Source organism: Capricornis sumatraensis, chromosome 20, assembly GCF_032405125.1.
Source record: "Capricornis sumatraensis isolate serow.1 chromosome 20, serow.2, whole genome shotgun sequence".
NCBI lineage: Eukaryota > Metazoa > Chordata > Mammalia > Artiodactyla > Bovidae > Capricornis > Capricornis sumatraensis.
In genome coordinates, this window is record NC_091088.1 from 58,832,950 (window position 1) to 58,858,592 (window position 25,643).

Sequence of the window (25,643 nt, forward strand, 5' to 3'; positions counted from 1 at the left end):
ACCTCCCTCTGCGCAGGCGCGTCGGACACTTTCCCGCCCCGCCCCCCGCCCCCCGCCCCCCGCCCCCATATGGGCGTGGTCTGCTCTGCCGCAGGAGATTGTGGGCGGAGTCAAAGAGCTACTTCCGGGATTTCCTCCCTCTCCGAGGAACCTTCTTTTTATGATTGGCAGTAGTTCCCAGCCAATAGTGATTGGAGAGGAGACTGACGACCCGACACATTTAGGAACTTCTCTTCCGAGTTGACCAATTGCAAGCTCTGGAGGGGGCTGAAGTGACGGGCGTCTGTTTTGACTAATGAGAACTTGGCTACGAGTAAGCCAGAACCAATCAGCAGCGAGAAGGCCGGATCCTGAGGCGGGGTTGGAGGTCCGGCAGTTGAACCGCTCGCGAGGAGGGGAGTCCCGGGAGAAGGTGAGAGACGGCTAGGGCTGCTGGTGCGCGGGTCGGGGGAAGCGATCCTGGGGGCGAGGGGGTGCTCTGCGGGGAGAATGAGCTGAGCAGGCATCTGACCTAGTAGTGTGAGAATCGGGAGGGGTTACCTTTAACACGGGTAGGCGCTTTCGTGAGAGGTTGTGAGACAGAGGGTAGTATGTGAGTCGCGGGGTGTTTTTTGTTTCGCATGAGGCTCTTGAAAGGGGAAAGTGTGTAAAGTAGGATACAGCAGATGGTGAAACGTAGAAATGCCCTTGTAGGACAGACTTGTAATTTAATGGGAGGTTTTAAGACAGAGGGTTATTACAGCGCGATGTGGAGTGGTGGAGGTCCCTGCCATCAGTTAACAAGCTTTGATTTGGGTGGAGGGCAGGTGAAGAACAGTATTGTGGGAAGGAATGAGTGAAGACTCCAGCGATGAGAGTGTGTTTTGACGACTTATGAAGGCTTGTGATACACGTAATGTTTACCGAGGGGTAACTGTGTGACAGGCACCTACCAAATGTTGCACGTGAATTAACTCAGGCTTCTTAATAACGCCACGGGTGGTTAAGAGTGTGGGCTCTGGCATTGGGTTGCTTGAGTTTGAACGTTGGCCTTGCCACTGGATGAGTTGTTTAACCCTCTGTGCCTCAGCTTCATCACCAGTAGAATGACCTTCTCTCTTCTCTGGCTATATCATTCACCTGGTGGCCTTACCCAGTCTCTTGGTTTCATATGCTGCTGCTGCTAAGTCGCTTCAGTCGTGTCCGACTCTGTGCGACCCCATAGACGACAGCCCACCAGGCTCCCCTGTCCCTGAGATTCTCCAGGCAAGAACACTGGAGTGGGTTGCCATTTCCTTCTCCAATGCATGAAGGTGAAAAGTGAAAGTGAAGTCGCTCAGTTGTGTCCGACTCTTCCCGACCCCATGGACTGTAGCCTACCAGCCTCCGTCCATGGGATTTTCCAGGCAAGAGTACTGGAGTGGGGTGCCATTGCCTTCTCTGCTTGGTTTCATATACTCTTTATGTAATGATGTTTCTAAGTGTGTATATCTCCATTTGGAGTCTCTACCCTGAACTCAAGGCTCATATGTGCAGTGGCTGGCTCTTTTCTACTTGGAAGTCCAGCTGACACACAGACTTCAAAAACATGTCCCAAACTAAACTTGAAGTTTTCCCCTTCAGCCTCCAAACCTAGTTGATGACAGTTCCATCCTTCCAGGTATTCAGGACAGAAACCCTGGAGTCGGCCTTCACTCCTTCCTGTTCTCTCACCCACGTACTGTCCGTCAGTCAGCAAATCTCATGGATCAACCTTCAGAACACATGGGACTTCCCTGGTGGTTCACTGTTAACACTCTGTGCTTCCAGTGTAGTGGGTGCCGGTTTGATCCCTGGTTGGGAAACTAAAATCCCACATGTCGCATGGCATAGCTTAAAAAAAGAGAAAAACACCACATCCAGAATCCGGTCACATCTCACCACCTCCTTTGCTACATTCTGGCCTAAGCCATCACCTGTTCTTACCTGGTCTGTTGCAGTGGGCTTCTCACTGACTTCCCTGACTCTACCCTTGACCCCATGGTCAAGTTAGTTCAAAAGTCAGATCATGTTGCTCCGCTGTTCATAACCCTCCCATGGCTCCCATCATGCAGTAAAAGTCTTTGCCAAGCCTACAAGGCCCCACCTGATCCAGCTCCCCCTCCTCCATGCTCTCAAATCCCACCAATCCCACTTGTTCATCCTGCTTCAGTTGCCCCAACCTGTTTGCTGTCGGTCAAACATAGCAATAAAATCTCCACTTGGGAAATGTACTTGCTGTCCCCTCTGTCTGCACTGAATTCCCCCAGGCTCTCACTGACAACCCAAACCAAAATAGCTCCTGTCACCCTCTGGCTTTATTTTTTTTCATAACACTCACCACTACTTGACGTAGATTCGTGTCTGTTTATATCCACTGGGCTGCTTCGATGTCCCTCACTAGAGTGGGCTCCAGGTGGATCTAGAACTCAGCAGCTGGAAACGTGCATAATACTTAAAGGTGTTACTTGTACTGTTTCACCATTACATTTCTTGAGAGGTCTCCCTGTGATAAGGACAGGATCGTTAATATTTAGGAGGGTGTTGGGTTGTGTGTTGGGGTCTAGATGGGGTCATAAACTGGGCAGAATGTGGTGGCCAGGAGCAGAAGATCTCAGCTCTAGTTTGTGCTGGGGAAGCTTGTGGGAAATGCAGATTCCTGGGCCCACCTCCAGAGATTCTGCCTCTAGCTTTGGGACCAGGCCCAGAATGCTGCCTTGTCACCAACTCCTGTGTTGAAACTGAAGGTCTGCAGCCCTTACTTTGAGAAACAGGTCAGTTCACAGCTCTGGGTGGAACTCTTCATCATTCAACTCCCGTTTTGTAGTTTGCCTGGTGCTGGCCAGTGTTGGGAACCCTGAAGTGATTGAGGCAGTCCTTACCCAGCTTGGGAGTCAGGGAGGGCTTCCTGTAGGAGGGGACACTGGAGCTGAGACCTGGAAGATGACAGAGGAGTGAGCTGAGAGGAGAAGACCTTGCCTGTATCTCCAGTGCCTTGAACCCTGTCTCCTGGTATCGAGCATGAATTCACAAGCAGCTGCTGATCTGTGCCAGGCCCGGGGAGCTGAAGATACAAGAATGGTCAAAATGGCTGTGCCTTCATGGGCATATGGTTTACCAACTTATCAGCTAGTTGTACAGATGGTAATAGCTGACCAAATGCCAGGCACTATTTGAAGCATCTTATATATACTGACTAATTCAGTTCCCACAATAATCCTATGTGAGGCGGGAGTTCTTATTATCTCTGCTTTACTAATGGGGAGAGGTTGGGAGAGGCTAAATGCCTTGCCTGGGGTCACACTGCGGGTTAGGATCTGAACCCTGGGGTCCCCAACTTACATTGTGTACTGTGCTTAAGGTGTGAGGCCCCATTTGGATTTGTTCTGGGAGGGAAAGGAGCAGAGGGTTAGGGGAGGAACTGGAAGGTAGTGAGGGAAGGATACTGAGGAATGAGTAGAGGGTGAATGTGCCAGTCCCTCATTGCAGGATTCCAGGCAAGTCTCAGTTTCATCTTCTGTAAAATGGGGGATGGTTACAGTACCTACCAGAGAGTGGAACTAACGGTGAATCATTGGTTAAGTGGGCATGGTGCTTATCTAAGGCAAAACACATTTGAGGGATGGTAGGGGAGGGAGAGTCTGATACCCCAGGGGGTGGTGATGGGCTTCAGTGTGGAGGTCTGGATGGTGGGGTGTCTTAAAGGGTTTTGGGGTCTATACATTCCAAGGGGATAGGCTTTGGTCTGTATTTTGGAGTGCAGGGATAAGGGAGAGGGGGACCTGTTCAGCCCTAATTCACCCATGTGATGGCAGGGGGCAGGGGCCATGAGCTTGGAATGGGGCTAGGAGGAGTTACTTAGGCCAGGCCGTGTGTTTGTGTGTGTGTGTGCGCACGTGTGTGCACATGTGCATGCGTGTGTGCACTAGGTCATGACTGGCTGGACTCTGGGTGTGGCAGATAGTGGGGAAACAACCATCAGGGGTGGGGACTGCCAGGGGCGGGGATTTACCCATGTCTGGTGTGGGAGGTGGTGATGTGGATTTGTTTTGGGGGAGCCCAGCGTAGAGGATTGTCAGCTCTGGTCAGTCCTGGGGTGACGGCTGTGAAATCTGAAATATCCAGGGAGCACAGTTTGGGAAGAGGAGCTGGGATGGTAATGCAACATTGAAAATGCACAGGTGGGTCACTTTAGTGAAAGATGGGAGGGCTGGGGGTTGGAAAATGAGTGTGTGTGTGTGTGTGTGTGTGTGTGTGCGCGCGCGCGCGCGCGTGCACTCATGCACTAAAACCATGGTGTCATTAGGCCAGAGAAATGGGGTTAGGTGTGTGGCCCAGAGTGGGGCGCTGGAGAGCCCACACTTAGTGCACGAAGTAGAGGTTCTGACGTCACGGGTTGACGGGGGTGGGGTGGGGGGCGGCGCCTCAAAGGCAAGGCATCCCCGCTGGGTTGGGGAGGGGGAACGTGTCAGGAAGCTGAGGCGGAGAGAAGCTAGGAGAGACATGGTACTGGAACAAAATCAGCAGCCAGGATGGGCCACTGGTCGGCCGTCACAGAGCACGGATGGGGGATGCAGGTAGGACAGTGGGGGTGGGGTCGGGCGTGAAGGAGGGAGGAGGGGCTCAGGGTCTGGAGGATCGCAGGGTCCTGGCGTGGTGATCAAGGGAAGATAAATGGAAAATGTGGGGGGCAGGCGAGAGAGGGAGTTTACATAGAATTTTGAGAGGGAACGGAATCCAGATGAAATACGAGGGTTATGGAATACAGGCTGAAAAATGGGATGTGTGTGGAGTAGAACGTTGGGCCGATATGCGGACAGAATCCAGACGGAACAGCGTAGGGGGGACAAAATTCAAGTAGAATGTAGGGGGAGCCCCAGTAGAACATGGGGGACTGGGAGAGGGGGGTAGTGGTCAGAATATAGGGAATGAATGTTGGGGAGCTGGGGTCAGGAGGGGGAGAGTCGAACTGGCTGGGGAGTGTGGAGGTTATTCTGTCTAGAAGAGGGAATGGAGGAAGGGGAGCGAGTACAGTTTGTGCAGGTGAGGGAGGCAGGTGTAAGGAGAGGATTGAATTCGGACAAAATATTCAGGGGCTTAATATCTGGGGACTGAGGTGGGCAGGTGTGTCATCAGGACAATTGGATGAGAAAGTCCCTGTTATCAACTGAAGGGCTATGAATGGGGGCTTTTGTGCGGCAGTGGGTAAGGAGGAGGGCGGGGCCGGGTTAGTAGCCGGAATGGGGTGGGGCAGGCCCTCTTCTTCCTCTGTCTCCCAGATCAGGTACCACTAGTAGGTTGGTGAATTAGGGGCGGTTAGGCTGTGTGGTTCATCAGGTGTTCCTCCGCTGTCTTTGACTCCTTGGTAACTCGGACGGCGCGGCAGCTGATTGGTTTGCGGCATGGGAGGGGCAGAGTGGGTGGGCGGGGTTTAGAACACCCGGTAGGGCGGGGCCAGCGCTGCCTGGCACCCGTATTGAGGGCCAGGGAATGAGGGATATGTTGAAATGTGTAGCTGTTTGTTTGCCAGTAGGTCAGGAATTATTAACCCCCATTTCTAAAACTCCAGAGAATGAAAGTACAGTTGTGAGAGTGTGAATTTTCCGAGGGAAAGTGATCTCCAGATTTCATCAGCGCCTCCAAAACGCCAGAGACGCCTTCCCCAAATAAGGTTAAGAGCCTGGACCTAGGGTCAGAGAAGCCTCTCAGGATGTCTGGGGCTCAGGCGATTGTCCTTGGGCCTTTGAGAAAGGGGATCTGTGGATGGGCTTCAGGAGTGGTATTCTGGTAGGCCCTGAAATTACTTGGCAAAGGTTTTGGATCTATTCATTTATCTGGGGATTCTTCAGAGATCTCATTAGATTTGCAAAGGCTCTCGGACTCTAAAAAGATTAAAAATCACTGACCTAAGAGATTCAGGGCTCTTTTTTTTTTTAAATAGTGGCACTTAATTTTATTTATTTATTTTTTGGCTGCGCTGTGCATGGCTTGCAGGATCTTAGTTCCCCAACCAGGGATTGAACCCAGGCCCTCTGCAGTGAAAGCAAGGAGTCCTAACCACTGGACAAGCAGCGAATTCCCAGGGCTCGTCTTTTTCTCAAAATATTAAATTTTCTAATATCAGACTTCAGGAAGGACTAAACTGGGGAAAGTATGAGGACTAAAGAGAAGGAAGGACTAAGGAGAAGGGAGTTAAGCACAGGAGGAGTCCCTGTGAGCTGGGTGGGGGGGGCAGCTGTTGATAGCGCTGTCTTCGGAGCACCTGTGGGACTCTGGACAGAGCTCTTTTTCTCGAGGAGCCACAGTTTCCCCATCGGTACGCTGGGGAGAGAATGGGCTAGCCTTGTCTCTCTAGTCCCTTTCAAGCTCAGAAACAACAGCAAAGTAGTAATAACAAGAATAATGATGGTCAGGTGTGGGGATGAAATAGATGAAGAGGATTAAGAGGTACAAACCTCCAGTTATAAAGCAAGCCACATCATATAGTCAATAATATTGAAGTAACTTTGTACAGGCACAGATGTTTCCTCGACTTACCGTGGTGATCATTCCACCATGTGTGCAGATGTCAAGTCACCATGTCGTACACCTGAAACTAACATAATGCCCATCAATTGCATTTCAGTAAAAAAAAAGTGATGATGCTGATACGTATTGAATGCTTGGTGTGTGTCACACGTGGCTCAATTTTGCTGAGGATTTTTACATGATTAATTCATTTAATCTTTACGCCAATCCAAGGAGATGAATGCTGTTATCCTCCTATGGGCTTACAAAGGCCTGCAGGAACATCATCTGGCCCGTTACATCTCTGATCTCCTCACTTTGCCCTCTCCCTCCCTCATGCTGACCTCCTTGCTGTTTTCAGAAAAAACTAGGAACATCCCACCTTGGAGCCTTTGCCTGGCTGTTCCCTCTGCTGCCGCTGCTGCTGCTAAGTCGCTTCAGTCGTGTCCGACTATGCGACCCCATAGACGGCAGCCCACCAGGCTCCCCCAATCCCTAGGATTCTCCAGGCAAGAACACTGGCTGTTCCCTCTACATGGAGCCTATTCCCCAGATATTCACCTGTCTCCTCTCTTCCCTCCAGGCCTCTGCTCAGTGGGGAAGGGGTGGCCCTTCCTTGGCTCCCTTAGCTAAAAAAGAGCAACCCCACCCCCTAGCATCCTCTTTCTCCTCTTCTTGACATTTTTACGTCTCTAACTATTGCCACCCTCTTGAGGGTAGGGATAGAATCTGGTTTCTCATCATATCCCCAGCACCCAGGATAGCATGTGCTTTATTTTTTTATTTTTAAACTGGAGTACAATTGCTTTACAATGTTGTGTTAGTTTCTGCTGTACAATGTATATCAGCTATAAATGTACATATATCCCCCTCATCTTGAGCCTCCCTCCCACCCACCCTCCACCCCACCCCTCTAGGTCATCACAGAGCACCAAGCTGAGCTCCCTTGTTATATCTATTTTACGAGTTAGAGTGTATATATATATATATCAGTGCTACTCTCCCAATTCTTCCCACTCTCTCCTTCCCCCTGCCTGTGTCTTTAAGACCATTTCCTACATCTGCATCTGTATTCCTGCCCTGCAGGTAGGTTCCATTCCATATCAAATGGTTCCAAATCCTTACCATTTTTCTAGATGCCATATATATGTGTTAATATATGATATTTGTTTTTCTCTTTCTGACTTAATTCACTCTGTATGGCAGGGCACGTGCTTTAAAGGTAAGGAATCTGGCTCCAGGAGAGGTTAAGTTTCTCGCCCATGTACACGCCCAGAGCTGAACCTGGTTATGAACCCAGGCAGCCCGGGGCTGGCATTCTGAATGACTCCCTAGAACTCAGGGTGAGGATGGAGGCCTGACCCCCTCCTCCAGCTTCTCTAGCACTAACAGTGAGTAGTAGTCCTGTTGGCTAAGAGAAAGTACTTATACTTGCAATGGGCTAATGATGAAGATCAATGATTAACTTAGTGTAAATGCTTCAAGTGTCTCATGGAGAATCTGTTAGCCTTGCACTGGCTCTCCTCTTGACTTGGGCCACACTCCTTAGAGGTAGCCACGTGGTTGGTTCCCTGACCTCCTTCAGTTCTCTGCCCAAATGTCATCTCCACAGAAGGCCTGCCCTTGACCCCCTATTTAAAATCTCTGTCAGCCTGATCTCAATGCTCCATCTCTCTTTCCAGCTTGACTTTTCTTCACAAACGTTTGGATAAATGAATAAGTAATAAATATATAATGCATATAAGGATTAATAAATTAATAATAGTGTTAATCATGATTCTCTTATTGGAAATCATATATTCTATTAATCAGCATATATTAGGCGTAATAACTGGCAGAACACAGTTCCCAGGGCCTTTATGTGTATGTTCAATTTAATCCTCATGACAGCTCTATGAGGTAGGTGCTGTTTCTGTACCCATTTTCCAGATGAGGAAACTGGAGCAGAGAGAGGCAGAGTCTCTTCCTAAGGTGGTGCATGGTGGGACCAGGATTCTGGCCTTCCAGCTCCTGAGCCTGGGCTCTCAGCCCCTCTGGGTCTCTGTCTCATCCGCCTCTCCAGGGTCACTGGCCATGGACCAGCCAGCTGGCCTGCAGGTGGACTACGTCTTCCGGGGCGTGGAGCATGCCGTGCGGGTGATGGTGTCTGGGCAGGTGCTGGAGCTGGAGGTGGAGGACCGGATGACGGCCGACCAGTGGCGGGGCGAGTTCGATGCCAACTGTGAGTGTGCCTGCCTGGGTGGGCTCGCCTGTCCTTCCCCAGAGTCAGTGTCTCCCAGAAGATGAGGCCAGTCTGGATCCTGCCCACCTGCCCCTTCTAGCTGACCAGAGCTCTCTAAGGTGGGGAGGGTGTGTAGGATTCATCCCTCAGGCCAGAGGCACTGGTGTTGGGGAAAGGTGGAAAGCTTGGGTGCATTGCCCTTGGGCTGGGCAAGTGGTCAGAGCTCAGGAAGGACTTTTCTCTCTACCTAGTCATCGAAGATTTGACTCACAAGACAGGGAACTTCAAACAGTTCAGCATCTTCTGTAACATGCTGGAGTCGGCCCTCACCCAGGTAGGGGCCAGGGTTGGGGGAGGTTTTTGTCCTCTGGGTCCCCGAGAGGGTAGATGCCCATCTGATGTATGCAAGAGCTTCTACTTCTCTTTCATTGAGGAAATAGGACTGTCTTTTCTTCTTTCCCAAATGTACATGGCGTATTCTCATTGTAATTGTGATGACAGTGATTCTCATGGAGATAATTCAAGTCACAGAGAAACGTAGAGAAGAAAGTAAAAATCACTGCATTCCTCATGCTCACTCCTGGTAATATTTTGTTAGTATTTTGATGAAAATCACTCCAGCCATCTCTCCATTTCTTTATTCACTTGTGCACGTGTGTGGTGTGTATATTTGCAGATCTCTAATTTTACCGAGTTGATAAATTTCCCAAGGTATTCTGTAACCTTTAAAAAAGATCCAACAGTATTTCATAAAAAATTTAGTCATGTCAGCGGATGTAGCTAATCATTTCATCTACTGGGAATCTGTTGTGTGCCAGGCACTGGGAGTACAATACTGAACAAAAGAGACAACAAAATCTGCCCTCACGAACCTGACATTCCAGTGCTCCCACTAGACAGACAGTTGGAAAAAAATATATGTCAAGTAGGTGAAAGTATTAATAGGAAAAAAAGAAGCAGGTTGCAAGGTAGATACTATTCAGACATCGTTTGAAAACGGTGAACTGCATTATTTCTCTGATTATGGATAAAATTACACTCATAAAATTGTGATGATACTAATGTGTGTGACTTAGAAAGTGTGAGAGTCTTAATTCCCTTTCTATCCTCCACCTTAGACTGTTAACATTTTGGTGTCTGTAGGCAGTATAGCATAGTGGCCAAGATTATGGATGCTAAAAGTCAGACTCATCGCTACCACTTACTGCTTGGGTGCCCGGGGCCAATTACTTCCCCTCCATGTCTTAGTTTTCCCATCTGTAATGCGGGGATGATAGTCCCCTTTTCAGAGTGTTATGCAGGCTAAATGAATTATATGTAAAAAGCTTAGAATAGTGCCTGACTCACAATAAGCACTAAACAGGTGTGGTCTGTTTTTATTATTATTGTAACTTTTGAGTTTGTCATCCTTGTTAGTGGTTGCTTAGCATTCAAGTGTACCCATGCACATGATTTATTTAACCCAGAGGTTCTCAAACTTTTTGGTCTCAGGACTGTTTTATATGCTTAAAAATTACTGAGGATACCAACGAGCTTTTGTTTATGCCTGTTTCATCTAGCAGTATTTGGTTGCCATGTCATAAATTAAAACTGAGAAAAATATAAAGATATTTATGAACTCATTTAAAAATAACAGTAACAAACCTGTTATTGACCTAAGTAATATTTTTATAAATAGCAGTCTCAAAACCAAAATTATTTAGAAAGAAATGTAGTTTTTTAAAAAACATTATTGCAAATCTCTTTAATGTCTGGCTTAATAGATAACTGCTAGGTCCTCATGTGCTTCTTCAGTCTGCTGTGATGTACATGCAAAAAAAAAAAAAAATCCTTCTCAGGGGGATATGTAGCCAGCAAAGGGAGTCCTTTAATAGTTTTTTCAGATAATTCTGCTCACATGTTAAAATCGGATACATGGTAGTTTCTGAAAGGTTTCTTGCAATGTGGAATCTGAGACCATATCAATGAATTTTTCCTATTCTGTCATATTAAAATCTATTGCCATATCTTGTACTTTGCAAGTATCTTTTTACCTATTTTGTAACATCATGGGTTTGTAATATCACTTGTAACATCACGAGTTGGTCATTTGGGAAATATTGCTTCATGGAATTGTGCAGATCTTTCAGAGGCTGACACATTTCATTAAACAGTATCAGGAAGTCACATTTGTTAATATCCTCACTGATCTGGCCAGGAAAATCTTTCAACATTGAGAAGCTGTCAAGCCCGCAGTGGCAGGCGCAAGTTTTCTAAAATTTGAATTTTCACTTTAAAGGTTGAATTTTATCGTTGCCAACAAATACTGTTAGCTGTTTTTCTTCAAGTGACGGGCTCACTTTGTTCATTTTTGAGAAAATGCTTGCCACACATCAAAGACTAAATAACCATAGTTTTGTCTGTCAGTACCTTTTCAAGTAAAAATAGTGTTCCATGAAAAAGTGGCTAATTTAGCTCCAAATCCAGCCCCACAAGTGCTTTTCTTAGAAAGTGTCATACTTGGATATGCAGCCAAATGTGGACTTTCTGTTTTGTCACACAGAGTAGTTAAACATCTGTGTACTCAAGGGTCAAGATTCAAGAAAGTTAATAAGTTTTGCAGGTTCGCCGGGGACATTCCTAGGTTTCATTTTCTGTTTTTGTTTATCTGTTTCTTTGTGTGTTTCTCCCTGCCTCCCCTCCCTCTGTGGAGACTGTATGGCAGCAGTGGAATAAAGAGCAGTTGCTGGTACATTCGACGCCCCTGGCTTGAATTCTGCTAACCAGCAGTTTTACCCACCATGACTTTTGTACCATCAGTGCACATGTCAGCACAGCAAGAAAAGGCAGATGACATCTTAGTGTTATTCCGCAAGTTGTTTTGACTGCATGTACTCCCCTGAAAGGGTCTTGGGGACCCCCAGGGGTATGCAGACAACACTTGGAAGTCATACCACTAAGCTGTCTCCTGTGGCTGAGAGTTGCGGTTCTTTCCAGTCTGTCCCTCTGATGATGCCACAGGGCCATCTTGACCCACAGCCTACCACAGCTGGGTAGGCAAGCCCAGCTAGCCCAGCGAATGATCAGGGCATGGCCTGGGTGTGTGGGTTGTGTGCTCTGGGTGTGGCCATGTTGAGTCTTTTGGCAACTCGTCCATTCTCTCCAACAGAGCAGTGAGTCGGTCACCCTTGACCTGCTGACCTACACAGATCTGGAGTCCCTGCGGAACCGAAAGATGGGGGGCCGCCCAGGCCCCTTGGCCTCGAGGTCTGCCCAGCTCAACTCCAAGCGCTACCTGATTCTCATCTACTCTGTGGAGTTTGACAGGTGGGTGCAAGGGTACCCACCAGGCTGGTAGCTGGTGGTCAGATGGAAGAGGATGTGGCTAGGACTTAGGAACTACTGGTACCCAAGGCAAGGTGGAGATATTGCTTAAGCCTTGCCTTTGGAATCTTCAGTGTTGAGGTTTATGTCATTTAGTATTGTGTTTAGCTGCAAGTATCAGGATAACCATTGCCAGGGCCTTGAACAATAGTTTATCACATAACAAGATGTCTAGGTAGGTGGCTGCTACTCAACAGCTTCATTAGGGACTCAGGCTCCTTCTCTTTTTGTTTTTCTTTTGTCATCTTTGACGTATTGGCTTTTTGACCTCATCCTTATCTCTTCATGGTCACAAAATAGCTGCCAGACCTCCAGACATTGCATCTGTATCAAAGCAGAAGGAAATGGAACAGAACTGTGGTTGCTAATTGTATCTACTGTTTTCATCAGGGAAACAAAAATGTTCCCAGAAGACTCTCAACCAATTTCATGTAGTAGTGTTTGGCCAGAAATGGTCACCTGTTCTTTCCCAGGTGGATTCTTGGCCTCTGAGATGCCATGATTCTAATCCTTCTCAGGATTCACTACCCGCTGCCCCTCCCGTACCAGGGCAAGCCGGACCCTGTGGTCCTGCAGGGCATCATTCGCTCACTAAAGGAGGAGCTGAGCCGCCTTCGAGGGCTGGATGGCCAGGACACTCGGGACAGCCGGGAAACTGAGATCTGGCACCTGCGGGAGCAGTGAGTCTTGGGGGTGGGGTGGGCAGTGGGGGCTGGGGGAGGGGACACATCCGATCGTGCACCGCAGGACCCAGTGCTTAGCAGTGTTGGAAAGCTGGCCCTCCCTCATTCCCCAAATATTTATTCTGAGCCCCTCCTTTGTGCCCACCGTGGGTTAATGGTGCTGGGGACACAGTAATGACTGAGACAGTCCTGGTTCTTTCCTCCTGGGGCTCCTAGTCCAGTGGGGGAGACAATGTCTGCAGGCAGAGAAGATTCACCATGGATGAGGGAGTGCAGAGGGAGACCTGACCCTGCCTGGCGAGGGTGGGGTGTTCCAGGCAAAGGGCAAGGCAGGTGCAAAGGCAGGGTGTGAGGCAGGGCTCTATTCAGTTGAATCCACCTACACCGAGTGCCTCTTTTTTGCTGACCTTTCCCTGTCCATGATGTAGTGCCAGCCCAGGGGGCAGAGACTTTGATCACATACCCACCTGAGTATATTGCAAATAGAGATGGGGTGAGACAGGAAAGGGAGCCTCTGCTTTGGGAGGCTGTAGCAGGAACCTGGTAGGTTCTTGGGGTGTGGAAGAGTGTTCTAGGCAGAGGGAACAGCATGTGCAAAGGCCTTGTGCTAGGTGCCAATGCTTTGAAAACAAGGGAACTGAAAGAGTGAAGTGAGGAAAGCAAAGGCTCCTAGCATACTTACTGAGTGCCTGCTGTATGCTTGGGACTTGGTCTCCATCTGGTGGGGGTCCTACACATTCAGTTCAGTTCAGTTCAGTCGCTCAGTCGTGCCTGACTCTTTGCGACCCCATGAATTGCAGCACGCCAGGCTTCCCTCTCCATCACCAACTCCTGGAGTTCACTCAAACTCAGGTCCATCGAGTCTGTGATGCCATCTAGCCATCTCATCCTTTGTCGTCCCCTTCTTCTGCCCCCAATCCCTCCCAGCATCAGAGTCTTTTCCAGTGAGTCAACTCTTCACATGAGGTGGCCAAAGTATTGGAGTTTCAGCTTCAGCATCATTCCTTCTGAAGAACACCCAGGACTGATCTCCTTTAGAATAGACTGGTTGGATCTCCTTGCAGTCCAAGGGACTCTCAAGAGTCTTCTCCAATACCACAGTTCAAAAGCATCAATTCTTCGGCACTCAGCTTTCTTCACAGTCCAACTCTCACATCCATACATGACCACTGGAAAAACCAGAGCCTTGACTAGACGGACCTTTGTTGGCAAAGTAATGTCTCTGCTTTTCAATATGCTATCTAAGTTGGTCATAACTTTTCTTCCAAGGAGTAAGCGTCTTTTAATTTCATGGCTGCAGTCACCATCTGCAGTGATTTTGGAGCCCCCCAAAATAAAGTCTGACACTGTTTCCACTGTTTCCCCATCTATTTGCCATGAAGTGATGGGACCAGATGCCATGATCTTAGTTTTCTGAATGTTGAGCTTTAAGCCAACTTTTTCCCTCTCCTCTTTCACTTTCATCAAGAGGCTTTTTAGTTCCTCTTCACTTTCTGCCATAAGGTTGGTGTCATCTGCATATCTGGGAGAAGGCAATGGCACCCAACTCCAGCACTCTTGCCTGGAAAATCCCATGGACAGAGGAGCCTGGTGGTCCGCAGTCTATGGGGTCGCTGAGTCGGACACGACTGAGCGACTTCACTTTCACTTTTCACTTTCATGCATTGGGGAGAAGGAAAAGGCAACCCACTCCAGTGTTCTTGCCTGGAGAATCCCAGGGACGGGGGAGCCTGGTGGGCTGCCGTCTATGGGATCGCACAGAGTCGGCCACGACTGAAGTGACTTAGCAGCAGCAGCATCTGCATATCTGAGGTTATTGATATTTCTCCTGGCAATCTTGATTCCAGCTTGTGCTTCTTCCAGCCCAGCGTTTCTCATGATGTACTCTGCATATGTTAAATAAGCAGAGTGACAATATAAAGCCTTGACATACTCCTTTTCCTGTTTGGTACACATTGGGGAGGGCTAATACTATTTGTAGTATTAATAATAATACCAGTATCTAATGTTTATTGCAGAGAAGGCAATGGCACCCCACTCCAGTACTCTTGCCTGGAAGATCCCATGGGTGGAGGAGCCTGGTGGGCTGCAGTCCATGGGGTCGCTAAGAGTCAGACACGACTGAAGCGACTTAGCAGCAGCAGCAGCAATGTTTATTGAGCATTTAACTGTGTGCCAAGGACTCTGTTCAGTGCTGTATGATTTAATTCATTTAATCCTCCCAGAGTAGGCACTACTGTCATTTTATATAGGAAAACTGAGGCCCAGAGAGGTTAGAGAATTTGTCCCGTACACAGTGAAGTAATATGGCCAGGCTCAACCTTGAATCCAAGCAATCAGCTCAAGCGCCTTTTCCTTCCTCGGCCACTGCGCTCGCGGCAGGACAGCGCTCAGGAAGGACCAGACCTCTCTGGGTTAGGGTTAGGGCTGGAGAACCCTGTGATTCTTCCTGGTGTGTGTGCATGTGTTTCCCAGGATGGCCACAAGATGGCGCCTTCTGCCCTGAGAGCCATAGCCAGGCAATTCTTACCTTCCTCTTCCCAACTTGAAGTTAGGGAGTTTGGAAAGAGGCCAAGATTCATTAATTCACTCATCCAACATTTAATGAGTTCCTACGGTGTGCCACGTACACTTCCCGGCCCTATTTGATGTTTATTGAGCCATCACTCAGTGCTGGACACAGTCTAAGCACTCTTTATAGATTCCTACAACCTCATCAGTAGGTGTTATTATTATAATCCAACTTCACAGAGATATGAAGTGAAACTGCCCCAGGTCACACAGCTTGTAAGAACTGGAATAGAGTTGGGTACAGTCAGCCTGGCCACAAAACCCGGATCCCAACACCGGGTTTGACTGGAGAGCTGGAGGAAGGATACAGATAGAAAACAGATAATCAGGCTGATCAGTGATTGGTGTTGGGAAGGAAGTGTACAGAGAGCCGTGGGGCAGAGACTAGAGAGGCCTGACCTCACCCCTGGCTGGGGTTGGGGGCCAGGCAGTCTTCACTGGGGACTTGATGTTTGGAGGATGAGTGGAGCCATTCCTGCCAGGAGGAGGAGAGATGGTTTAGGAGGAGGGAACTGCATTTGCAAAGAGCATTGTGGGAGAGGGAGGTGGGAGGAGAGGAGGGGAGGGGAGAAGTCAGCTGGAAGGGACCAAATGAAGAAGCTCCTTGGAGAGTGTAGGGGAGGCACAGATTTTTAAAAAACGTTTAGGAAAAATTCCACGCATGCACAGAAGTAGTGGTATAACACACAGGTACTTGTGCCCCAGCTTCAATGGTTATCTAACACGTTTTGCCCATCTTATTTGATCTACACCCTTTCCTGTCCTCTGAGAAGCAAATCCCAGATGTTGGATCTCCTCTGTAAACATTTCAATATGTATCTTTTAACATACAAGGTTATTTTTGATAAAAGCAAACAAACATAAGCACTGTTATGACATCCAACAAAACTAGCAAAAATACCTTAATGTCATCTGATACCCTGGGTGTATAAATGTCTTTTTGTAATTTGCTTGTGTGAATAAGTATTCAAATATGGCTCCACATTAGTTTGTTGATGTGCTGCTTAAGTCTCTTAATTTATTACAGCCCCCTTTACCTTCTTTTTTCATGCTGCTTTTTGTGGAAGAAGCCAGGTTATTTATACAGTTTCCCACATTCTGGATTTTCTTTTCTTTTCTTTTTTGCCACATGGCTTGTGGGATCTTAGTTCCTCAACCAGGGATCCAACCCATTCCCCTCTGCAGTGGAAGGAAGGGCAAAGTCTTAACCACTGGACCACCAGGGATCTTGTTGATTTTATCACTGTGATTCATGTTCAGTTCAGTCGTGTCCGACTCTTTGCGACCCCATGAATTGCAGCACGCCAGGCCTCCCTGTCCATCACCAACTCCCGGAGTTCACTCAAACTCAGGTCCATCGAGTCCGGGATGCCATCTAGCCATCTCATCCTCTGTCGTCCTCTTCTCCTTCTGCCCCCAAATCCCTCCCAGCATCAGAATCTTTTTCCAGTGAGTCAACTCTTCGCATGAGGTGGCCAAAGTATTGGGGTTTCAGCTTTAGCATCAGTCCTTCCAATGAACACCCAGGACTGATCTCCTTTAGAATGGACTGGTTGGATCTCCTTGCAGTCCAAGGGACTCTCAAGAGTCTTCTCCAACACCACAGTTCAAAAGCATAAATTCTTCCGCGCTCAGCTTTCTTCACAGTCCACTTCTCACATCCATACATGACTACTGGAAAAACCATAGCCTTGACTAGACCCCTGTATTTCCCGTGAAGTGGTTGTTAAACCGACAGGCTAATCAGATTCAGGTTTCTGGGACGCCTTCCTCCGTGGTGCTGTGTATCTGTCTACTGTCAGGTGATGTTGGGACTGGTGGGTGTGGATGCTGAGAGCTGGATCCCTGTCTTAAAAGGTCCTGTCAACCGAGCATCTCTTGGTGGTTTTTATTTGCATTTCTCTAACGCAAGCGGTGCGTGCCCACCCGGGTGGAGAAGGGCAGAGTATGGGACCGTGCCCCTCACCCGGCCCCGACATTCACCTTCTACCTCCTCCTCCCAGGGTGTCGCGCCTGGTGTCTGAGAAGCGCGAGCTGGAGGCCCAGCTGGGCAGGTTGCGCGAGGAGGCGCTGGCCGGGCGGGCGGCGCGCCAGGAGGTCGAGTCGCTGCGCGGGCTCGTGCGCGGCCTGGAGCTGGAGCTGCGGCAGGAGCGCAGCCTCGGGCACCGCGGGTCCGGCCGTCGAAGCCAGGATTGCCGCCGCCTGGCCAAGGAGGTGAGGGGGCGGGGCGGCCGGCGGGGCCCGGACTTTGGCTTCAGTCTGGACCTCCACGCCCCTCTTCTCTCCGTGCAGCTCGAAGAGGTGAAGGCGTCGGAGCGGAGCCTGCGTGCGCGGCTGAAGGCGTTGAACACCGAGCTGGCCCTGTACAAGAGGGGGTGAGGGGGCGCGCCCGGGGCGGGGCTTCGGCGCTGCGGACCCGCCTGCGGGTGGGCTCCAGGGCGAGATGGGCGGGGCGGAGCCCAGGTGACTGGGCGGAGCCCGGGCGACGGGGCGGGACCCAGATAGGTTGGAGAGGACTGGTCCGGCCTGAGAGGGTGGGGATGGAGGGATGGCAGGGACCTAATGGGCTGCCAGCGGCTTAGGGAAGGAGTCAGTAGTTGAAAACGATGGGCGGGGTCTGTAGAGAGATGGGCGGGCCTGAGGCGGCGTTCGGGAGGCCAGACCTGGAGCTAGGGGCGGAGCCTGAGGGCTAGTTGAGCTAGTTGAGCGAGGGGGCGTGGCTAAGCAGATTGGAATCCGGGTAATGTTTGCTGGCATGTATTGGGGTGCGTGTTGAAAAATTGGGAATGATTTCCAGGGAGCTTGGGAGACCTCTGGGAGAAGAGTCTACTGAGAGGATGTGTTAGAATGTAGGGAACTGACAGATGGTTTTTTTTTAAGGAGGTGGTTGGGGCGTTCTGAGTGGGTGAAGCTTGGGAAAAGAGGTCTGTGAGGGCCGCGTGTAAGAAAGCAAATGTTAGGAGATGACGGCGGGGCGGGGCGGGGTGGGGGTTGGGACTGAAGGTTCGGAGATGGTGCAGTCCGGGAAGAGAGTTGTTACCGGTGGGAAACTTACAGTGGGTTGGGTCTGTGCTCCCAGGAGACGGACCCCGCCGGTGGTGCCGCCCTCGGTGCGGGAAGATCGGGCTTCCACGTCCCGGGAGCGCTCCACGTCGCGTGGCCGTGGCGCCGCCCGCTCCTCATCCCGGGAGAGCGGCCGCGGGGGCCGGGGTCGAGGCCTCCCTGCCCGCCCCTCGCCCTCGCCCACAGGTCCGTGACGGCCCTGCCCTGCCCGTAGGAGGAGGTGTGTGGGACTAGAACTGTGGGGGCGTGATCCGGTAACCCCAACCTCCTCTACTCTCCACACCCCACCCCCATCCGGTCCTAGGTGGTCGCGTGCCCCGTTTCGACCCGACAGCCTTCGTGAAAGCCAAGGAGAAGAAGCAGAGAGAGATCAAGATGAAGTTAGAGCATGTTTCCTCCTCACCTGCCCGTAGCCCTGCCCCTTTTCCTGCCGCTCTGAAGCGTGCCCGCATCCAGCCCTTTCTCCCATCTCCATCACCTGTCGCCTGCTCCTGCTTCCCCCGACCTCCATCTCCTCTCCTGATCGCCAGCCTCCCCTCTCCCCCTGGCTTGTCTCTCACACCCCTTCGTGGTCTGTGTCTCCGCATGGTTTTCTCCTGTTTAGCTGTGACCCGCAGGGGCGCAGCTACGCCTTTCCCGGGACTGGGCGCACAGGTGGACGTCTCATTTCTCGTTCCCCAGGCAGCAGCAGCGGAACCGATTGGGCAGCGGAGGAAGCGGGGACGGCCCATCCGTCTCTTGGTCTCGCCAGACTCGGCCGCCGGCAGCGGTGACCGGTCGAGGAGACGCGGCTAACCGGTCCCGAAACCGCAGCTCCTCGGGTAACTGGGCTGGCGGGCGGGCTGGGCGGGACTGTGGCCGGTGAGGGAGGCTCACACTCTCCGTCTCCCCCTAGTGGACAGTTTCCGCAGCCGCTACTCGTCCGCCAGTTCCTGCAGCGAGTTAGAGGATTTCTCTGAGTCCCTCCCTAGAGGGTAAAACTTGGGCTGGGGGAAAGGACCGCCTCCAAACGGATGTCTGGGGAGATTCGAAACACTCTTTTGAGGGGAGATTGGGTGATGGAGGCTGGAGCCTTGAAACCGAGGAAGAGTGCGAGATGGGAGGTGCCCCAGACTTTTCCCATTGGTCCTGATCACTCCCTCCTCTCAGCGTTCGCCGCCGCCGGGGGAAGCCTCCCAGCCCCACCACGTGGAGTGGGTTCAATACGGTGAGTGCCTTCCCTGGGTCGGGTTGTAAAGGGCGATTCGGAATTCCGCTGGAGGCAGTGTTTTGAGACCTTTGGGTTGGAGGGGAGAATGACGGTGCGGTGGACGGTGGCTGTTGTTTAGTCCCTCAGTCATGTCCGACTCTTTGCGACCCCATGGATTGTAGCCCGCCAGGCTCCTCTCTCCATGGGATTTCCCAGGCAAGAATACTGGAGTGGGTTGCCATTTGCTTCTGCAGGGGGATCTTCCCGACTCAGGGATCGAACCCTCACCTCCTGCATTGGCCAGCAGGTTCTTTACCGCTGAGTCACAGGGGAAGCCCACCGGGAGGGCAGGGGATGCCGGTTAACAGCAAGGCTCTGGCCTCAAATTGCCAGGTCTTAAAACCTGCCTCTGCTTGCTATAACCTGTGTGATTCAGGGAGTTACTTAGCTTCTGTAGCTATCAATAGTTTATCAGCTAAATGGGAATAGTAATAGTATTCACCTCAGAAGATTCTGGTGAAGATACAAGGAGCTTGTTTTGCATAAGTGCTCAGCAGTTGTCACCCCTTATTTTCATGAGGTCCTTTGGTTCTGGTGGGATTTGGGGGGTGAGGGAATAGAGGGTGCCTGACCCCCTTTCCCACCATCCCCAGCAGCAGAAGTCCACCCCCCTTGAACGCGGTCGCCATCAGAGACGCCTGGCCAGTTCGGGGGGCTGGGTTCCCATCAAAGGTGAGCCTGGGACTCTACACCTCCCCCTCTCCTGCCCCAGAGCCCACTGGGATGGTACCGAGGACAGGATTTTGGGCCCCTTACAGACCCCACACCTACGCCTGCTCTCACAGAGTACAGCTCAGACCACCAGGCGGCTGACATGGCCGAAATAGATGCCCGCCTGAAGGCCTTGCAGGAATACATGAACCGACTGGACACGGGGTCGTGACCTCGGATGCTGACTGGCGCTCCTCCAACCCCACCCACCGCTGGATTCGGCGTGGGGGCGGGGCCGGTGTGTCCTGGCCCCGCCCAGGTCCCGCCCCTCCTGGTGCGCTTGGGGGTCTCAGGCGTGTGAGGCCCCATCCCACCCCCTCCCGCAGGCATGGCATGCTGGGAGGGAGGGTAAGTGAGTTTTGTAAATAAACATATTTGCCTTTGGGATCCCTCAGTTTATGACTGAAGGGTTGGGGTGGAGTGGGGAGAAATGAAGATCTGGTGGCTGGGATGGCAGGGTGTGTAACTGGGACCTGTGTGTATTTCTGGCTATGACTTGGGAGGCAGATGGGGGTACAGGCTCAGGAAAGACTCCCGCACTTTCTAAAGCAATGAAGAGGGGGGACCCGAGGGTTGGGAGTGAGCAGCTCATCCCCACAGCGATCCAAGCAGAGATGCTGCACTGAATGTCTTCGGTGGTGAGGTAGAGAGGGGGTGTCTTGTAGCATGGCTCACTGTCTAGGAGGTGAGGACCCCTGAGCTGCTGGTGGTGACGTCTCAGTGGACTTGGTGCTAATTCCCGGCGCTCTGACCTGAGACCTCCGGGTTCTGAGCTGTGATGTTGCTTCCGAGCTGGGATCTCTGGGGTCTCGGTTCAGGGTCGGGACCTCTGGGTTCTGAGCACCAGCAAGGTCAGAGTGCTGGGAGGTGTTGGGGTGGGGCAGGGGTGTGTGGCTGAGGTCTGTGGGAGGGAGAGAGAGGAGGCATATGTCAGGACACAGGAATACAGTTTGAGCTTCTCCTTTATTGGGGCAGGCGGAGGGGGGGGGTTTCTGCTGGGATGGGTGGGATGTGAGAAGACAGACAGGCCCTCACACGCTGCGGTAGTGTGGCCACTGCTGGATGATATCATAGAGCTGGTCCCCTGGAGAGAGCGTCTGCTGCACATCACGGTGTCCTTTGACCTCATAGTTAGGAGTCAGGTATCCCCGAGCCGCGCCGCAAGCCAGCAGATTCTGAGCTGCCCTGAGAGCACGGGCCGGGGGCGCCCGATCTGGGGGAGGAGAGGCAGGAGTTAGGCTGGGGCTTCCTCCAAGGGCCGAGGGAGTGTGGGTAGGGCTGTGCTTTTGCACTCCGAGCTGGCCCATTTAGGCCCAGAACCCGGCCTGCCACTGCTCTCTGTGCCTCAGTTTTCTCATCTGTGAAAGGGGACAATGACAGCACCTGCCCACAGGGCTGGCGGACACTAAGATGAGTGACTATGTATAGAGCAAGCCCTCCACAAGTGTCGGCCATCAAGATGATCATTTATTCACCCTCCTCTGCCCCCAGACCTTCCCATCCGATCCACAGCTGTAGCTGCCACTTATCAAGCACTTCTGGGGCCTCCCTGGCGGCTCAAATGGTGAAGAATCTGCCCGCAATGCAGGAGACCTGGGTTCAATCCCTGGGTGGGGAAGATTCCCCTGGAGGAGGACATGGCAATCCACTCCAAGCACTTCTCAGGTTAACCCTATCCTTCCAGTTCATGGACTGACCGAAGAACTTTTATAGAGATGAACTCGTCCGAAACTGTGTGGTTGGAAATGGACTTTATCCAAAAGAGGAAACTAGGCTCAGAGAAACAGAATCACGCCTGAGGTCACAGAGGTTGTAGGTGGCAGAGCCTCCCAGCCAGGACACACCATGAAGTACCATCCCCCAGAGCCCATGTCAGCCACTTCGCTGACGGCTGGACACTTACCCATATAGTTGCCCATGAAGGAGATGCCGATGGCTATGGGGTTCCACGTGGGCCCAGAGTGGGCACCTATGGTGTTCCAGCCCCGGCCCTCATACACGAGCCCATCTTCTCCGATCAGGAAACTGTGGGTGGGAAAGTGATGGAGGGCTTCCTGGGGGAGGACTCCTTCTCCCTCCTCTGCTCACCCCACCCCTGTCCCTACCACTCACAATTTCCCCAACAACCCTCCTCATCCCCGAATCTTCCACAATAAAAACAACGACCCTGGCCCTTGCTATTTGTCAAGCACAGCTCTAGATGCACCTTTTTGCATCCCTAACCCCATGAGCTGCCACTGCCCCCATCCCATAGCTACTCAGAGAGATGGCAACACCTGCCCGAGGTCACACAGCTGGTCAGGGAGCCAGGATTTCCACCCAGGTCTCCGTGACTCCCATCCACATGGTCTGATTCCTAGCTCTCTCCCGCCTCCCTGGAGGATTGGTTGAGCTCTTCATTCATTGACTCCTCACGTGGAATCCTCTGACACTGCCGTCATCCCCACTTTACGCTGAGGAAGCTGACTTAGAGTATTTACCCAAGGTCCTGTCCTGAGACTAGTGAGTTCTCAGGACTCTACTGAGAAGCTCCCCAGCCTGCTTCCTGCTTCCTCTTCCCTGCTAGGATGCACTTGATTGACAGGATCAGGGACTCGAGGGTTGGCACCGCAACCAGACACAAACCCTGGAGCCCCAGCACCTGTCTCCTTGAGGCTTCCAATCCTAGAAGCAGATCCTTCAGACTCAATCATTCAGCATGCCTTGATTGAGCGAGTTTGATTGGGCACGTTGGAATTAAGCCCAGGTAGCTGGGCTTCCCAGGTGGCTCTGGGGTAAAGGACCCGCCTGCCAATGCAGGAGATAATAAGAGATGCAGGTTCGATCCCTGGGTTGGGTAGATTCCCTGGAGGAGGGCATGACAACCCACTCCAGTATTCTTGCCTGGAGAATCCCATGGACAGAGGAGCCTGGCTACAGTCGGGGTTGCAGAGTCGGACATGACTGAGCATCTGAGCACATGGGAATTAACCAGAAGATGGGCTTTTTGGAGACTCGAGATTGGCCCCCTCAGCCCTCTGGCTCACGAGGTGGTCAAGAATGCACAGAATGTGGGGACTCCTAATATTGGGTCCTGACATCACCACTTGGAATACTAGATTCTCAGAATAAGGATGGAAGAGACTAGAAGTACCACAGTGACCACCAGGACTGGGCTGGGCATGGCCCTGCCACAGCCCCTGCCCCCGGCTCAAGCAACAGGTACTCTCTATATCTGTGTTAAATGGAAGCATCTCATTTAAACTTCAAACACCACCAGCAGGGTGGGTGGTCAGGAGCCCCATTTTACAGCTGAAAAAACTGAGGCTCCGAAGAAGATGTGACAAGGAAGGGAGATTCAGAACATTGGGATCAGACTCTGCAGCCTAAAATTGGAGAAACAAACTTCAGTCAGGTTTCCTCTAAAGTGATTTAGACCAGAGGCCCCAGAAGCCAAACTCTCTGGACGTCATTCCTTTAGGGAAACACGCAGAATCAGAGCGCCTGACACCTGGAAACTAAATTTTGAAGTTGGGGCCTTTGGATTGTAATATCTGGAGCCGGAAGAGCTGGAGATACTCTCGGAGGCGTCTCGATTTCTCTGAGGGAGGTCCTTAGATCTCCTGGCCTCACCCCAGCCCTATTGAAGCATCTCTCAGGATGGAGCCTGGGAGTCTGCATTTCCAGTAAGGCGATTCTGGTGCTTACGGAGGCCCAAAAACCGATTAGAGTACAAATCCATGTGTGGGACCCCAGCCTAGTCCCCTGGAGAGGGAGCTGGCGGGCGTGGGCCCCAGAGGCAGATCTAACCAATCCCTGCCCCGTTTCTGCCCTCAGCCCCTACCATCTGTTCTCCACACCACAGCCAGAGGGAGTTTCTCGGACCCCAAGCCGGCTGGCATCCCTCCCCCGGCTGCTGTCTGAGAGTAGAACCGAGGTCCTCCCTGTAGCCCACGAGACCCTGTGCCATCTGCCCCCTGCCGACCTTTTCCTCCTCATTTGCTATCACTTTCTGGCGAGCTCCAGCCACCCGGCCTGACCCCTTCCCTCAGCCTCCTGGCCTTTACCTTTGAGGTACCCCCAGCTCACTACCCTGTGACCTACGGCTCCCTCATCAATCCCTCTGTTCCCTTTCTCCATCGCTTCCATCACCGTCTAAATTCATCTTGTGGACTTCCCTTGTTCCTCACCTGTTGCTGCCTGCTGCCCTTTAAATCCCTTTGGGCTAGATTCTGTGTCCGTGGCTGTGCCCATCCTAGCCCCTGGCACACATCCTGGCACACAGGAACAGTCCATGGATCTAGGGGCTCCCGCTGCACGCCAGGCAGTGTTCTAAGGAGTACTGGCCGGCTCAGCAATGGAGTGGCCCACGACCCTGTTGACTTTGCAGAGGACGGAGATGACCCTGAAGCTGAGAGGGGAATGCCTGCCCCAGGGCTCAACCAGCGGTAAATGGAACTGGGACTGTAAGCCCAACCCCGGCTTCACCAGGCACTAGACTTTACCAAGCGAACCCAGTGCACAGGACTTGTTCCTGTGTACCTGCAAAATCTGCCCCTTCCTCTGGGGTCAGAGCTGCAGCCCCTTCCCCTCCCCCTTGCGCGTCTGCACTGCCTGCACACGCCCAGCCCTAAGCGGCGACCCTGGGGGAGAAACATAGAGGCTGCGTCGGGCATCCGGCAGGCGGCTCCAGAGTCGGCCCCCGCGGTCTCCCGTCGCCCCCGCGCGCTCCTCTCCCTTGCATCCCCGGCTCCAGCCCCGGCCCCCCTGCGCACTCACTTGTAGCCCACGTCGCACCAGCCCAGCGTCCGCATGTGGTAGTGCTGCACGTTTTGGGCCTGCCTCAGGCACGAGGCCGGAGTGTCGCAGACGCTGCCCGCCGTGTGCGACACCACCACGTAGCGCACGGGCTGTCTTAGCCTCCGGTTGCACTTGGACGCCAGGGCCCTCCACTCTCTGCGGGACACGATGGGGCCGCAGTCTTGAGCCGCCCCGAGGCCCAAGAGGGCGAGGAGAGCCCAGGCGAGCAGCGCGCAGCGGCGAGACATGGCAGGCAGGACGCAGGGAGATGCCTAGGGCGCGCGGCCGGCCCTGGGCCTTTATCTGCGGGGACTCGGTGGGGGCAGTGGGGTGGGGGGAGCCATGCGGGGAAGGTCTTGCCTCACGCCTGGGAGGGACTCCTCTTCCTACTCTGGCGGGGGGCCCAACAGGATGTGGTATGGTCAGGTCTGGGCAGGGTAGGGAGAGGGGAGCCCGTTCATCCAGCTGGGAGTTGGGGGTGGGGAGAGGCACACAGGCC

The 25,643-nt window shown here is 52.1% G+C and overlaps 2 protein-coding genes across 7 annotated transcripts; one reads left to right on the plus strand and one right to left on the minus strand.

Moving 5' to 3' along the window:
• Positions 1–384: 384 nt before the first annotated feature.
• CCDC61 (coiled-coil domain containing 61) lies at positions 385–21,898 on the plus strand. 6 transcript variants are annotated; one of them, XM_068992382.1, is made up of 15 exons: positions 385–412; positions 8,567–8,725; positions 8,977–9,059; positions 11,874–12,031; positions 12,607–12,768; positions 17,346–17,556; positions 17,635–17,717; positions 18,422–18,591; positions 18,710–18,785; positions 19,087–19,226; positions 19,301–19,379; positions 19,555–19,612; positions 20,248–20,326; positions 20,440–20,713; positions 21,857–21,898. In XM_068992382.1, the coding sequence occupies exons 2-14, from the start codon at positions 8,578–8,580 to the stop codon at positions 20,535–20,537; spliced, it is 1,545 nt and encodes a 514-aa protein (XP_068848483.1). In that variant the 5' UTR covers positions 385–412; positions 8,567–8,577; the 3' UTR covers positions 20,538–20,713; positions 21,857–21,898. The 6 variants fall into 6 exon arrangements, with proteins under 6 accessions (XP_068848483.1, XP_068848485.1, XP_068848486.1 ...); XM_068992384.1 differs by having other exon boundaries at positions 20,251–20,326; XM_068992385.1 differs by having other exon boundaries at positions 20,254–20,326.
• On the minus strand, positions 21,365–25,392 carry PGLYRP1 (peptidoglycan recognition protein 1). The gene is made up of 3 exons (XM_068992390.1): positions 25,124–25,392; positions 22,269–22,390; positions 21,365–21,578 (listed from the first exon to the last, which is right to left on the minus strand). The coding sequence occupies exons 1-3, from the start codon at positions 25,390–25,392 to the stop codon at positions 21,397–21,399; spliced, it is 573 nt and encodes a 190-aa protein (XP_068848491.1). The 3' UTR covers positions 21,365–21,396.
• Positions 25,393–25,643: the final 251 nt, after the last annotated feature.

What these genes read in the sequence shown, in the direction of transcription:
- CCDC61 (XM_068992382.1), top strand. Translation starts at nt 8,578, where the DNA reads ATGGACCAGCCAGCTGGCCTGCAGGTGGACTACGTCTTCCGGGGCGTG. An exon ending in GCCGCCGCCTGGCCAAGGAG is followed by an intron (nt 17,557 to 17,634) that starts GTGAGGGGGCGG and finishes CTCTCCGTGCAG; the next exon opens with CTCGAAGAGGTGAAGGCGTC. An exon ending in CTGGCCCTGTACAAGAGGGG is followed by an intron (nt 17,718 to 18,421) that starts GTGAGGGGGCGC and finishes CTGTGCTCCCAG; the next exon opens with GAGACGGACCCCGCCGGTGG.
- PGLYRP1 (XM_068992390.1), bottom strand. Translation starts at nt 25,392, where the DNA reads ATGTCTCGCCGCTGCGCGCTGCTCGCCTGGGCTCTCCTCGCCCTCTTG. An exon ending in TGGTGCGACGTGGGCTACAA is followed by an intron (nt 22,391 to 25,123) that starts GTGAGTGCGCAG and finishes TCCCACCCACAG; the next exon opens with TTTCCTGATCGGAGAAGATG. An exon ending in CTTCATGGGCAACTATATGG is followed by an intron (nt 21,579 to 22,268) that starts GTAAGTGTCCAG and finishes CTCCTCCCCCAG; the next exon opens with ATCGGGCGCCCCCGGCCCGT.